The sequence below is a fragment of the Copadichromis virginalis genome, linkage group LG22 (assembly GCF_057382275.1).
Source record: "Copadichromis virginalis isolate Kocher_CV1m ecotype Utaka linkage group LG22, C_Virginalis_male_GT1.1, whole genome shotgun sequence".
NCBI classification, from domain to species: domain Eukaryota; kingdom Metazoa; phylum Chordata; class Actinopteri; order Cichliformes; family Cichlidae; genus Copadichromis; species Copadichromis virginalis.
In genome coordinates, this window is record NC_140638.1 from 14,812,642 (window position 1) to 14,829,033 (window position 16,392).

Consider the following 16,392-nt stretch of genomic DNA (forward strand, 5'->3'; position numbering starts at 1 on the left):
CAACAGCCTGCTGTTAGTATGGAGCTGCACATATATACATATATATTTGATAAAGACAAATAACGAGTATTTTGATGCTTTACTAGTTGTCTTGAGTTGCCTATGATGTCAGTTCTGAGAAAGCTGATTATGTAATGTGACACGCTCATAACCGAAAAGATCGACACAGCACACGGTCTGGACTCATCGCCCCCACCCCCCACGCTGCCCTTTTTCTTTTACCTTATCACTTTTCTTAATCCCATTTGTAGAGCTGACTCCCTTTCACTCTTATCTCTGTGTGAGCATTAGGTGGTGTTCCTGCTGAGGGTGATTTTCAACAAAGACAACAGGAAAATGTCCCTGCAGGTCAAGCAGAACAAATCAAAGGCAGTGCACTGAATGCAAAACGTCTTTTCAAAAGACTCTTCGCCTCTCTGTGTGGCAGCTTAAATGACCTAAAAAATAGCCACAAACACAGAGTTTACAGAGAAATAAACAAGAACATTTCAGGGTATGTAAGATATCAATGCATATCCCAGCTGTTACAGGGTAAGATGCAGGGTACACAGAGGCAGAGCCTTCAGCTATCAGACCCCTTTCTGTGGAACAAGCTCCCACTCTGGGTTCAGTAAACACACACCTGCTCTGCTGCTAAGATTAGGTTTAAAACTTTCCTTATTGAATCCTTGTCTCTCTGCGCACCTCTTTTGTCTCCTCCTTTCCCCATCGCCCACTAACTCGTCACAGAAGATGGCTGCCCTCTTTGAGCCCACTTGTTACTGTAAACAAAGGAAGTTTGTCATTCCCACTGTGGGGTTTTCTCTAATATTGGTGAATCTTTAACCTTACAATATATGGCAGCTTGAGATGATCATTGTTGCGAACATGTGCTATATGAATAAAATTGACCTTAAATGAATTTACTTAATTGAACGCAAGAAACAAGGACAAAAGCTGCACAGTGATCATCTTATCTCACTTATATCGACTGTTTCCAACTAGCAGCCCAGACTGTACAAGACTCAAGCCCAATTTGGTCCGATTTGATGCCTAAATTATAAATATAACTGTCTCAACAGCCCCAATATGTGCCCTTGCCTTTAGGGGAAAGGCCTGCCTCCTTGTATAAGAACAGACGAGAGCTCGGCATGCTCCCCGCACAAGCCCTTGTAAGGCAGAAGTTTCTTAGCTTTTCTCCGCGTTGTGTAAATATGGGCTCCTTGACCAAATTGTATCAGCTGCACACACACTCAGACACACACCCTCTCCCCTTCTGTGACCTCAATGTTGTGGGGTTACACATACAATGGTTTCACTCAGGCAGAGCCAACCAGCCAGCTTACTGACGATCTAGCTAATTCTAGTAGCTACAGTCAGTGCATAGAGCACTAACTACATAGAGGAGCGGGGGTGGGAGGGCGGGATATTGTTATCCCAAAACTTGGAGCTCTGCCCACAGTTAGAGGAGGGGGTTGTTTTCAGGTACTACATCTGTTTGTTTTTCCTCTAGCAGGCTAAAAACATGAATGAATGCAAACACAAGCAACCTTTGTGGCTGTGAAGGGTCGGGGGAAACGTAGTCGTACACAGACATATAACTTCTAAACTGATATAAAAACCAAACGCTCAAGATGGTTCTGGATGTTGTAAAATAAGAACTGAAAAGTCCTTTTCTATTTCAAAACAAAGTGGCTCACCCAAAAGCCATAATAAAACTTCCTCTTCCAGGTTTGCTTCCACCTTGTTTGTTCTGCCAGCAGTTTTCCAGCTCTGTTATAATGGTCCTGTCAACACTTTACAATGGTGTTTTTATGAGGCAAAATCACTCTGGTCCAGAGGGGATTTTTTTTAGCTCTACTTTGCTACTGGAAGAAAGATGTGCTGACATGCCATATTAAGATCTATTAATACATCCATGAGGCTAATCAGCATGCACAGGAAATGAGGAAAACTCTCCATGGTTAACCAAAGCATACATGGAGTTCATTTCCATTTTTAGACCTGCTAAACTATCCAAAACATGATGTATGGCAGACAAAACAGGACGGGAAGTAAAATCTTGCCAAAATGTCAGACAGAGTACAAGATTACCACAAGCAAAGTAAATTCCAACCTGCCATTTTTTCCAAACAGTTTGTTGAAATTATTACATTATTCCCCAAATCTCTCATACTAATGAGCTCTCAGACCACTCCAATCCCTGCAGTCCCTCGCTCAGCTTGTTTTATGACTTTACAGATCTTGACTGTACAGTCTTGGTTCACTCTCATCGACCTAATTTTCAGCAGCTGCTAACATGATAGGCACGTCAGCTTCACGAGATCTTAACATCATTTGTAGTCTTTTCCAGGCCTAAAATAAAGCAAGTCTGTCGAAGCTGCAGGCGTGTCACTTTGTCAGCGACGTGTGACGCAAATGTACACGTTTTTATTTGTAACTTATTAATAAAAATGCTTTGCACGGAGCATTTGGTAGTAATAATAACAACAAGCACGGTTTATCTGTATTGTACTGACTGGAATCTCCTTTATTCGGATGAAAGGCAACCTTCTCATTAATTACGACGAGTAAAAGGTCAAAATGAATGAAAAACACAAATGGATTATCTTTCCTCTCAGTGACAAATAAAGTCACTGTTCTGTCTGCTTTAGTTTTAGCAGACTAATCTGTGGGGCTTGTACCTCCCGGCAGTTTCAAAATCTACTAAGAGGAGCTCAGACATATTCTGATCTAAAAAAAAATTAGGCTAGGGCAGCTAAATCGGGGCTAAAATTAGAACCAAAACATGCAGCGGCTCCCCCGTGTAATGTGTCCACAGGAGACACACTATATTTTTTTGTTACTTGTGATGCCTTTTCCTGCTTTAATATTACGCATCAAGAGCACACCAGTCTTTTGAATTCAGCTGAAAGCCTTTAAATTTCCAACATTTGGCTGATCTCAGTGCTGGCCTTCGACGCAACAAACACTTGAAGTGCATGTTTGGGATCCCGGTTCCCTGTGGCGGCTCATCCCGGGTGAGCCGGCCAGGAGTCACGGTGTCCACAGAGCGACTTCCTATTCATGTCCCCTTGGTTATGTAAGCTAGGACATCGCGCTAATGTCAGTGAAGGGGAAGGAGAAATTTGAAGAGGAAAAAAAAGAAGCAAGAGGGGGGTTTACATGGAAACTACAAATAGTACAAATAATGCTATGGCTGTTTCTCACATTTTTCTCTTCACACCCTCTCCATCTCCTCTACAGACTCCAGTACCCTCCAGACAGAACTGGACTTGGCATATTTTCAAAAGGCAAAGATGACACTGGGTGCAAATCCTCGGGAGTCCACATCTCCGAGGCTCTCACCTGGACGACCAACTGCTCCAAACTGGTCAAGAAGGCTCACCAGCACCTCTTCTTCTTGAGGACTCTGAGGAAGAACCACCTGTCCTCAGACATCCTGGTGAACTTCTATCGTTGCACCATCGAGAGCATCCTGACCAACTGTATAACAGTCTGGTACGGGAACTGCTCTGCCTCGGACCGGAAGGCGTTGCAGAGGGTCGTGAAAACTGCCCAGCGCATCGCCGGAGCACCACTTCCTGCCATAAAAGACATCTACAGGAAGCGGTGTCTGAAAAGGGCTGGGGAAATCATCAGAGACCCCAGCCACCCATCACATGGACTCTTCACCCTCCTGCCCTCTGGGAGGCGCTACAGGAGCCTCCGGACTAAGACCACCAGGTACCGGAACAGCTTCTTCCCCACAGCTGTCAGACTCCTGAACTCCGCCTCCTGACCCACGTTAACACATGGACTGAACATACACACACCCACAATGGACAACTGTACCCTCAAACACACAATAATAACATGGACTGAACCACCACTCACAACCACTAGCACTTTATACAGCCTCTGTAGAAATTATCCACATATCTCACTTATCTTAACTGCACTACTGTATAGCTCTGTAAATAATCATTCTGTACATACGATAATTTTTAACCCTACAACTGTTTACAACTTGCATAGTTCCCATTTCTGTATAGCTGTATATCTCAGATTCTGTAAAGTTATTTATTTCATATTCTGTATAGTTTTTCATATTTATATCCTGTTCATAGCCTGTACATAGCTTGTACTCACTACAGCCTGTACTTATAGTTATAGAATATTCACAACATACTTCATACCGTGTACATTATAACATACCATAATAGACCCATTCTGTAATATACCTACATATCTATATTATTGCTAATATATATTGTAATATATCTATATAACTAAAGCACTTCTGGATGGATGCAAACTGCATTTCGTTGCCCTGTACCTGTGCATGTGCAATGACAATAAAGTTGAATTCTATTCTATTCTATTCTAAATGATAGCATGCCCACTGTGACCGGAGGTCTGGTTCTCTGTGTGTGCATGCTGTGAGGCAGGGTGTAAGCCGGGTAATCTCCAAGCAGATCCGAACAAGGTGAAGGGGAGATGAGATATGTGCTCTGACATTTTAGCTTCTAAGGTGTCCCCTTAAATGGCATTACAATTTAAAGAGACAACAGCATTTCATCCATCCATCCATCTGAGGGGTTGGAGCATCTGGAGCGTATCCCAGCTGTCATAGGGCAAGAGGCAGGGTAGAACTCGGACAGGTTGTCAGTTTGGGTCAGGGCTGTCACAGAGAGACAGGCAACCATTCACACTCATAGTCACACCTACAACCGGTTTAGAATTACCAATTAACTTAATGCCCATGAACCCAGCCATGGGCGGGCCACACGACAGCCTAGTGCTGGTCACAACCCTGGTACCTTGGTCAAGCACATGTTGCAGAGCTTATCCCAACATCGATCCTTAGAAGTAAATGTTTTCCACAACACCATGAAATGTCTTCAACACACTCTTTGCTCTACTTTATACCTCACTGATAGCAGTGAGCTAGCCAGTGATAAATTCTTTCTCCCACTGTCAACGCCACGTCCAGAAAGACAGAATCAACATTTTTTGTGAGTGGCTGCTCTTTATTGTGAGACCTTGCTGCTCTTTTCCTCCCTTTTTTGTGAATTAATAATTTTGGTCGTTGTAGTTTGATGTAGATCCTGAACTACAGTTTAAAAAACACATGAAACAGATATTTTTAAAAAACAACAATTTTGCAGCTGAAGTACTTTGCAGATGTTGGCTTTCTATGTTTCATATGTAAATCATCTGGACTCTGCTCACCTATTTGCAGCAGCACAGGCGTCACCAGCGCTGTCTCCATGGCGTAGCAGAACTCCCGACCGAACATCACGGCTCCGTGCATCACCCATCGCTTTAAAGGAATCCCTTCGATCGATCCTTCGCTAGCAGATTCCTCTCCTCCTCGGCCTCCTTCTGCCGCTCCGCCTCCGCCTCCCAATCCATCCGTCTCGCCTCCTGCTCCTCCTTTCTCCTTATCCAAGCCTGATGTGGTGGAGTTTTTGCTGCTAACCCCACCCACCAGAGATCCGACCTGCATGGTGTCAGCCTCTGTGTTCTGGGGAGGCATGTTGGAGGGCATGCAAGCAACAGGAAAACAAGCGCACCCCTTCTAACAATACTACAGTACAAAAACAATACTACTCCTAATACTCCTCAATTCAAGTTACTTGTACTTTAAAATGAGTAGTGACTTTCTAGAAGTAACTTCATTACAATCTTTACAAGCTACAAAATGCAATCAGTGGTTGTAACTTGCTAGTTATACACTTGTTACATCTATTTCTTAAGTGTTCAAGAAGTGCTGAATAACTGTAATAGATGCTTCCCAGCCTGCGAGGTAATAAAATGTATGTTAAACTGGGTCCTACTAAAACTATAAAGGTTAAAGACACTAAATATTTGCAGATAAACTAATCTGCTATCCCCAGATGTATCACAGATCCAGAAAAAGAAGGAAAAAAATTAGCAATCAGCTGTCCTCTAAAGTTGTCCTCCAAAAACACTGCAAATTGAAATTCCCAACCTTTTTAATCCTTGTTTAAATTGGGAAGAAGGGAAAAAATCTAATAAAATCAGCTTTCTCAAGGCCTGTAGAGAATCTCAGAAAAATAAAGGAAGCAGTTGAATTTCATGGGAAGAGTAAGCGGTACATTCCAAGAGTGGCTTTGTGCACTTGCTTCTTTTGTGTGTGCACGTCAAGGTGTGAGAGAAACTGCTTGCAAAACAGCTTTATTTGGTATGAAAGTGTTTGTGTGTGTAGCTGTGTTTGTTGTGTGTGTGAGTGTGTGTGTGTGTGTGTGTGGGTGTGGGTGTGTGTGTGTATGTGTGTGTTGTGGGTGTTTATGGCTTTTTTGTCATCGAGGTTTGCGCCTCTTTTTTCTTACTGTCTATTACAAGCAGTAAAAATCCATATAGAAGACCATTCAGTGAGTTCCAGAGTCATTTTCTGTATGGAGGGCTGGATGGAGGGCTGGATGACGGAGTGGGTGGGGGCGATCAAAAGGTCGCGGGGGGAGGGGGTCGGAGGAGGAGGAGGGAATGCGGCGACGGTAGGCGGAGCTCCTCTGAAAATCCCCATCGAATGGCTGATCAATCTGGAAGAAAAATGGCAAGAGGAGAGAAAAACAGCAGTGAGCTACAGCTGCTTAAATCTTAAACATGTCCTACTGTTATCTCCTAATGAGCTCGGTAGGTGTGGGAAGGTGCGAGTGATGTGATTTTTCATGCATCAGCTGAGATTAGATGAGGGAGTGGTTTTATTCTTGAAGGTGATAACGATCAGCTGCAAAAACAACAACTGAGCTTGTATAAAAGAAACTACAGCCGTTTCTTTTTTCTCTTACGTGATTTATCAGCAACTATAAAACACAGTGCAAACAGGCTTCTCATAAAATTTGGCACCGATGCATATGCAATCTACACTTATGGTCCATTTCATTAGATACACCTGTTCAACTGCTTGTTAATGCAAATATCTAATCAGCCAATCCCAGGGCAGCAACGAGGTGCATTTAGGCATATAAACATGATCAAAATGGTGTGCTAAAGTTCAAAATGAGCATCAGAATGGGGAAGAAAGGTGATTTAAGTGACTCTTAAAAAGGGGCATGGTTGTTGGTGCCAGACAGGCTGGTCTGAGTTTTTCACAAACTGCTGATCTGATGGGAGTTTCCCACACAACTACCTCTAGGGTTTACAGAGAAAGAGAGGAAATATCCAGTGAGCAGCAGTTGTTTGGGTGAAAATGCTTTGTTGAAGCCAGAAGTCAGATTGCTTTGAGCTGACAGGAAGGCAATAACTAAAAAAACCCAAAAACACTTGCACAAGGTATGAAGAAGAGTAGAAGATCAAACAAGGTGCAACTCCTGTCAGCTAAGAACAACTCCTGTCACCAAAATACTCAAATAACCTCTGGAGTGACCAGAAGGTCAATAAAGCACCTTCTGGGATGTGGCAGAACAGAAGATTCACATCATGGATGTGCAGCCGATAAATCTGCAGCAACTGTGTGATGCTATCAAGTCAATATGGACCAAAATCTCTGAGGAATGTTTCCACCAACTTGTTGATTCTGTGCCACAAAGAATTAAAGTAGCTCTGAAGATACTACCAAGGTGTAAATAACAATCTGGCCAGTGAGTATACGTAGCGAAATACTGGCACAAAAAAAAAAAAGTAATGACGAAAGATTTTAAAAACAAAAGAAAAATGGGAAATCAAAATCTTTTCGAAAACAAGTTCCTATTCAAAAGTCTTCATTATAAAGCCTGTGGATAAGCATCTCAAAATAAACCAGTGTTTCTGCTGCTTTTTACAATTAAAAGTTGTGAAAATACCAACAAAATAATCTTCCAATAACTCACCAATAATTCAAATCTGGACACATAAAACCAAAGTTATATACAAGGTCACAGCATAGAGAAAAGGTCTGTTTCTGTAACTTGGCTAACCAAGTCACACGTGTTTGAATTTATAAGTGTGAGTTTTTTGGGTTTTTTTAAGTATCAGCATGCTTCTACCACAATTCAGGCAGACACATACGTATGTGTTCTCTCGTATGAAAAGAGTTCATTTTTAAACGGTGTAATTGGTTTCAGCACATGATTCATCCGCGCAGACACTCGGACAGTCTTTGAAACTGGACGGGAAGGATGAAAGAATGCCATGTGTTTTATGAGCTAAAATGTTTTCAAGTTGAGCTATTGTCTCAAACAGAGGGCTTGTGTGTGTGGCGAGAAGAAACGACAGACATGCAGATGAAAAAAAAACTATCTTTAAAAAGGAGAAGGAGAAAGAGGAGTACAAGAAGGGAAGGCCTTCAGCTAATAGCGCGCTTCACGGAGAGACAGAGAAACACAGTCTGCATGGAAGTTCAATACAATTTCCCACAGAGCCGAATTCCAAAGTGTGTTTTTTTGTGCGCAGTGGCCCACTGGATTAAAACCCATGGAGACCGCACGATTCATCACACCCAACACACACTAATGCTTGCCACGTGAACAGCACACATGCAAAATAACAGTGCTAAGACTCTTATCGAGCCTCTTAGCGAGAGATTGAGAAAGTAAATAAAATTAGAGTGAGGGAAGGAGAGCGGTGACGGGAGGAAGGGTGGAAGGAAGGAGGGTTTTTGACAGGTGGATGGTGGGAGGAACCAGCGATGGAGGGGAGAAGAGACAGATCAACAGAGTTTCTTTCTTTCCTCCACTCCTAGTGTACTCACATGTCCTCATTAAGATTCATGATGTCCCCGAGATGGTCCTGAATATTTTATCGCGCACAAACAGACAGGACCCTCATCACCTGACCTCACACACTGCAGCAGATTACATAACGGCCCCTCTTCTTTCCGGGCGTACATTTAAAATACAAATATGCCCCAAATGTTCTTGTGAATTATGTTTGGATTTGAGCACAACAACAGAAAGAACATCAGAATCTCCACGGTCAAGACAGAGGGAACGCGATGTGCTGAAAGTCTCCATGTTGAAACATGCCAACAACAACAACACCAACAAAATGTTCCAATCTGGTTGGCCACATATCTCCAAATACTTCATGTGTGATGGTGGACATAATTTATGGTTCCCAACAGGGTGGAGACGCTGCAATTCTGGTCATGGGAAGCAATGAGTTTTTTTCCCCCCCAAATGGTACGCACATCAATGTGAAGTTTAAAACTACATGAAGAAGAAAAACACAACCGATACAGTACCAACACGATTAAATACTTATCGTGAGGATGTCAATTGGTTTCTTCATCTATGACAGGCCTTCAGGGGCTACAGCCAACCACTAAATTCAGCTCTTAATTTACTGCTTAATAATAAACTATTGAGAATTTCCTAAAGCAATTTTTCTGCTAATCGTTTAATATATTAATAATCAGTTTTGACACCATCAGGGTCTCAAAATAAAAGAAATAATTTAAAAGGGGTGGAAAGTAGTGGTTAAAAACTATATTTCAATTAATAATGTTTTCTTGGTGATTGCAGCAGCCTTTACGAGTGAAGAAAATGAAGGGTATTCTTTTCAAATGAGCTACAGTCACTGACAGTACTGACACTAAAGGTATCAGCAGCAGGATTATAGCAGTGACACACAATAAGTCAAATGTAAGTACAAAAGTAGCCTAGATTGTAGTTTCCAGTGATTTTTAGGCAAAAATGTGACATAACTGCTTCAGTTTATTAATAACTAAAGTAACTAAACTTGCACAGTAAGTGAGTGCAACTAGCAAGTTCTCTAGCAATGGTCGGTTGAGTCGTTAGTTTACTTTTGTCTAAATGACCCGCTGCAAGAGCTTTGTGTTTTTAGCTTGGGTGGTGACGTTTGTTGTTCCCACCTTTTGCTGGAACAATGTATTAAGCTTTGTTGAAGGGTCATTGAAGCAGCTCTCTGATGTGCAGCTCTTGCCCTCAGACATGTCTGGGCTTGTCTCGTTGTGCACTCTAGGCGTGGAGACTATATGACTGGTATGGGCATGTGACACCTCTAAGTCAAGTTAAAAAAATTGCACTGGTATTATATAGCACAGCCTTAAATTTAAGGTCACGCAGCTTCGATTAGCAAATGTTTTGTCCGAAAGTATACAGCTGGAGTTTCTGTAACAGTCAAGATTTTAGTGAATAGCTTTAGTGAAAAATGACGGCAGCGCTGATGCATACAGTCATACACTACCACACAATGATTGAATAAATAGTACCTAATGCTCGCTGCCAATTTCAAGCTTTACAACTCTGCAATTTGATTTCAGTATTATAATGACATTTATATAATGACATTTCTCTGCCTGGAAGTAAACCTATAAAGAAATGCATAAAACTAACTGAAGGTTGGACGTGCTTCATTTTTGTGATACTCAAAAATAACTCAAGTGACTGGGAGAGGACACCTGCTGAGCACAAACGGCCGCATTAACCAAAGAAATGCTAAACAGCGTGAGTTGTCAGGGTGAAAACTGCCATGAAACAGGAGCTGAATCAATTTGAATAATTTGGTAAACACAAGAAGCTTTTAATCCATCTCTTCTGACAGTGAAATCCCGAGTCTTAATAGCAAACCATCACCAACACCATGGTCCAAGTCTCTTCTTCAGATCCTTTTTAGGCCTAAATTAATTTTGTGTAGGTTGTAAATATGAGGATGGGTGCCTTTAAGGACAGTAGCTTGCAATCTCCTGCTCAGGCAGCACTATTCATCCTGCATTTGTAGTCCTCAAACACACACACACAGACAGCAATGCATGGTTTCTAATCATCAGTCCACACACATGCGGCACCAGCTTATATAGAACTGAAACTCAGCTTTCCAGGGAGCAACCGAGTGAAATGCAAGGAAAGACTCACTCACAGACTGAAACACAACTAAGACAAATGCTTGCAATGAACCTTTAAAAATCCTACTGAAGAAGATGAGAGGAAAATAAGAGCAGGAGGGAAGCAAAGGAGATGCCTGTGAAGTTCAAGGTCAGACAAATTAAGAGTCTGCCATGTCCCATGTCTCACAGAGCAACACACACACACACACACAGGATTTCTGACTCTTCAGTGCACACACTAAACACGCATAACCCGAGTCTATTTTAGTGAGTGTTTATTCTTGCTCCATAGACCAGATTACCTGTGACACAAACGTGAAATCAGAGCGAGCGCTGTCTTTCTCACTTCATCCACCTTCTCCGTTCCCCTGATCCTCTTTCTTTTTCAGTGCTGACTCATGACTCGCTTCTGCAAAGCAAGTTGACTTTGCAGACATGAAAACCATGCAAGTCTTATCAGTTATGCAAAGCCGAGAACATCTAATTTGGGCGCAGGGGTGGAGCTGGAAAGCAAGCGGCAACAACAACAGTTGGAGCCAGCGGCTTCCCATAGCACACAACCCCAAACAAACAAATCCCGATTTGAACTTAACGTGACTAACTCACCGAAAATATTTCATGTTTCTTTTTTTCGTTGTTTTAACTGCTGTAAAGAGAAAATTGAGCTTACGTATATGTGATTGTTGGCTTCATTTTGTTTCAAAGGCGCAGTACTTAATTTCTTCCACAGCTCAGTGTTAGGTTTAGAACCAGTTTTAAACATTGTTCTCATGGAAAGCGAAACCAGCCTAGAAATTTTTTTAATGAGGAGCTGGCACAGTAAAAAACAACTACTTAGCACTCTGCAAGAACTGAAAACAACTAGATTCCAAATACTGTAAAATATGTTCAACTTTTGAGACAGCAACAAATATTTATTTTAATCTAGTCGGTCTTATTGTATTTCCAAATCACAAATTTAAGGATGATTGTACTCTGGTGATGGTGGGCTACCTGAAGCTGTATAATGTACAGTAGATATTTAACTTTACAGAAGCTGGGACACGAGCCAGGCGTAGCCTCAACAGCAAGCTAACCTTTAGTTAATGGTGGAGGCTACTCTGCTCAAAGGCAGCGGTCCTGCTATGATCCACAGTCCACATCATCACATATGTGTGTTAGCACAACGAACCTCTTTACAATCTCACTGTTTGTCTACGACAGTGTTGGTTACCACCATGGATGCTGACAGAATAAGATATGATAAAGCATGAAACATATAATCCACGCTTCATTTACTTTAATTTCAGACTGCTGTAGTAAAATGAGAACAGTGTTTGATTTGTTTGATTACAGTGCAACATATTGCACCTGCCGCTCAGTCTGTTTGTCCCTCACATCCACCAACGCCTTTGAAAGTTGAGTGCAAACAACAATCTTGACTCGTAACCAAGACGTAACCACAGGTGTGAGATCAGGAAACATTTTCAAGGTATTCTTGGACAGTCAAAATAATTGATAACCTGTTTTATATGAAAAGTTATCCTTTTTTATATAAAACTTTAAATATTAGAAAGGTTTTACTGTTAATCAGACGCATTATGTGAGGGATAGGCGTTGGATTTCGGGATGTTATGATATATATTTTTCATCATTTTTCTGACAGACCAATTGAATTAATTATTATTAATTATGTGTGTTCTTTTCTCAAATCATCACTGTTTCACATATGTAAACATAAGTTGTGTTGCTGCAGAGCAGTGAAGCACGTGTGCACTCTGTAAACAATGCCACGCTGACCTATATAGAGCTACATATAGATTACAAGGACGCCAGGATCAAATTCACATTCTGCAGGGGCTGCAGATGCTTTTGTGCATTGAGTAAATAAAAATAAAGAGGCAGGCATTTTATTACTCCAAGATCAGTAGCCTAATATTGTGCATTATTATGATTAAGGATTTGTGATCCAAAGAAAGATAAAAAGGGCAGGGAATTGTGTAATCTAATTTCACAGACTGCTGTCAGTGTCATGACCCTTGTTGTACTCCTTCCTGTCTCCTTTCTTCTGTGTCTCTTGTTTTCCTGTCCTATTGCCTCTCTGTGTGTCACTTGTAGTTGTAGCACCATTCACATTTCCTGCAGTCAATTCGATCAGCATCTAAAACCGGTGGCTCATCAGCTCATCACCAGCCATACATCTACTCGACTCTCCAGTCGCTATCTGACAGACATCACAGGAGAGACACCATTATCACGTTTATTGTGTTTGTGAGTGAGTTAAACTCATTTCATTTCATTGTGCTTAGATTTCACCCCCACCTCTCCGCCTGCTCTCAAGCTTCAGCTCCTCAAGCTCACCGGCAGCAGCTCCTTTCTCCCTGCCTGCCCACTCTAGCTGTCTGCCAAGCCAGCTCACCCGGTCTCTGCCATCAGTCTGCCTGCACACTGTGCCAGCCACGCTTCACCTCTCTTCATCACAGCCTGCCTGTTTAATCTCCAAAAAAAAAAACCCATTACATCTACAGCCCTTACACCTTGACTACATTCGGAATAAAGTCTCCCTCTGAGTCACGGTCAACTTGTGACCATGTGGTGTGAGTGCTTTTGAGTCCAGAAATTTTAACTGTAGCTAGTCAGCTAGCCGTGATTTATAGCAAACACACTGTGGACGAGTGGACGGCTGGCAACTTCACTCTTTCTTTGTTTTGTTTTGTTACAGTTAACACTTGGAAGCTTTTATTGCACTTCTTCTTAGAGCAATCTAGCAAGATGTAGTCAACTGGGTCAATTTTAAGCTAATTTTAAATACTGCTTAACGCTAAAGTCACGCAAGAGAATCAAAATTATTGTTGCAATCATGTGCCATGACCCTTTAATCTTCTTGCTTTTGAAGGCGGGGACCATGTCGTCAACCACTTGCAGTCATACTGCTATCAGTCTGCAACTGAATCCGGCGAACTTGCAATTTTTTGTATTATACTGCAATTAACTGTAATAAATCTGCATAAAACTGCAAACCTGTTTGGGATTCCACATAATTTGAAAGAAATTCCTCCACAAATGTTATACAGTTTATGCAGGACAAAGATTCGACTGCAAAATGACAGAGATACTCAGCAACCTTCCTTTTATATAGGAATATAACCTATTGGGAAACCAGTTGACTTGCGGTCTCTATTATAAAGAGAAGGTTGAGCTCACAGACTGACTCAGATTGCCAACAAAATGCAATCAAGCTGTCTATATTTATAAATGTGACCGCAATTATTTGCAAACCTTCGCCAAAATGACAAAGAGTGACTGGACTGCAACTGTTTGGAGACAGGTTTCCTCCAACCAGGTGACCTGTGCACTTGCCTTGTGATAGGAAACAGTCACACAGAGGTTGAGGGTGTTGCACTCTCAATCTCTGGGATACCAGTTTGTCACCGCAGATACATGAAAGCGGTCAGTAAATGACAGATTTTTCACAAATTGCAGGGAGGTCGTTTTCCTATTTGTACTCTACTGTGACTGAGTTTAAAAAAAACAAACTGATTCACAGTCTCTTACTCACACTGAGGATGACAGTTTATCGCTTATTAAATACTGATACTGGTTGTGTACTCAGTTATTGGCTGATATCCAAAGCCGAGACATGTGTATCAGCAGCAGGAGTCATGGATATTTTAGTATATTTATACATTAGCCTTTTAATTTTTTTCTGTACTAAATATCTTCGATATTCCTAATACCGCACATACTTATTATGCTATGCTTATTATGACTGCTATGTAAACTAGGAAATTCTCAGGGCCTTTAACTGGGTAAGAGAGTTGGCTCAAGTCAAATGTTTCCAACACTGAAGAAAGTCTCAGAAGAAAAAAACCTTTGTTGGTTGGCACAGTATGTGGCTTTAAAAATGTGTGCGCGTCTGCGTTTGCGTGCACTTGTGTGGGAGAGTGATAAAATGAAATATAAATATGTCGCTGGCAGATGTTTAGTGTTCTGTTTCAGAAGAGTTATCTTCTGTTGTTGTCTACATTTCAGTTATCTACACCCTAAAAGCGGCATGTAAACACGCAGGATGCTGCGCAAACCTTTGCATGTGCAAAAAGACTTGAACAGCCTTTTTCTGTAGATGATTTTCCCATGAAAAACAACCACTGGCCAGTTTTTGGGGAGCAGATGGCAGGGGTAAGAGAGCAAGAGAAACAGAGCGTGGTTGGGAGGTAGACGGAAGCTGGCTGTTAGTGTTATGGTGCAGCAGTGCTGCAGTGCAGGGAGTACAGGGGGGCACATGTGTATCAACGTGCTGTAGCCTCAATGACAAATCTCCTACTCATTACACAGCGCTTAGATCACTATACCGGGTGGCATGAATATGACATAATATAAGTGCTTTTCACTTACATGCACTCTAACACACACGCATATTAAAACACTTAGAAGAGCCTCCCACCGACTTGGTTTTATCCCTGTGGTGTCCAAGCAGCTCTAAATTAATCCCCAGTCCCAGCCTCACCTGAAACTCCCAGCTGCCTTCTCTCAAAATAGACGCCAAATGTCTCTGCTTGCTTTAACCATCGCCATGAAATGACGAGACACCACAAAAATTGTTTTACTGCGAGTTCAGCCAAGGTTAACCTTCTAGTCACTGACAGGCTGACTAGTGACGTCAGAAAAGTCTCCCCACCACAAAACAAAATGGACTAAATCAGGGAATTTGAAAACGAGACACCACACATTGCATTCTTGCCTAAAACATCATTTCCTTTTGTGTGTTATTATATGATGTCTGCGCATATTATGCATCTGAGTAGCTCAAACAACTAGAATAAAATTATTCCACCCACTTGCATAAGGCAGGAGGTGTGTTCATTTGGTGTGGGAAATGATATATTAGATCTATTTACATAACTCTGGCAAAACTAATATACTAACATTAACCCAAATTCACTTGAGAGCATAATTAGGAGCAGCTGAGTCTGAGAGATGATTAATCTGAGCCTCCTTGTTTTCAGTCAGAGAGTAGAACTACAGACGTGTCAACAAACCTGCGGCACAACAACCACACAGCTCGCAGTGACATCTAAATAAAAATTAAATTTGCCCAATTCAATTAATTATAAAAGAGTTACACTGGTTATATCTGGTTTTATGGGTTGAAAATTTTCAATCATTTCTTTATATTTTGTTTCCAAGGAGCCAGACTGTCTCGCCATTTAGTCTTTAAAGTCTTTCAAGTTGTCTTAGTCAATAGTAGTCAATAGCTGTTCAGGCTCTCTGAGGCTCTTTTGATGTTTTTGCTAGGACACTGACTGCTCTTCCATCCATTTTCAGCTAGGTCCTTGGGTTAGACGTAGAGTTCATGGTTTCAATAAACTGCTGCACCATTTCTAATTTTCCTATCAAAATACATAGGAATGAGCTCAAGGCTCATTTGTGAGTACTTCAAGGCTTTTGCACACTACTGCATGTTGTGGCTACAACACAGCTAACAATTTAGCAGTAATCTCATTATTCCCATTATTCCAACAGATTAGCCACAACAAACAGAGAAAACAGACGTACAGAGAGGTACACTGATAACGATGGCTTAGCTGAACAGACATCAACAAGTTCTTTCATCAGTGGCTGTTGTGTTCTTGTCCGTTTGACGAGCAAACCAGTCTGCT

General features: G+C 41.6%; 1 protein-coding gene across 2 annotated transcripts in view; it reads right to left on the minus strand.

Moving 5' to 3' along the window:
• The window catches only part of slc45a4a (solute carrier family 45 member 4a), a 51,128-nt gene that overhangs the window by 25,296 nt on the left and 9,440 nt on the right, over nucleotides 1–16,392 (minus strand). Inside the window, exons 1-2 of one of the 2 annotated variants that reach the window (XM_085445274.1) lie at nucleotides 11,056–11,182; nucleotides 5,194–6,527 (exon numbers count right to left, since the gene is read on the minus strand). In XM_085445274.1, coding sequence (XP_085301400.1) covers nucleotides 5,194–5,512 — 319 coding nt within the window. In that variant the 5' untranslated portion in view covers nucleotides 5,513–6,527; nucleotides 11,056–11,182. Of the gene's footprint in view, nucleotides 1–5,193; nucleotides 6,528–11,055; nucleotides 11,183–16,392 lie in introns of those variants that run through there. The other variant, XM_085445273.1, reaches the window with a different exon arrangement.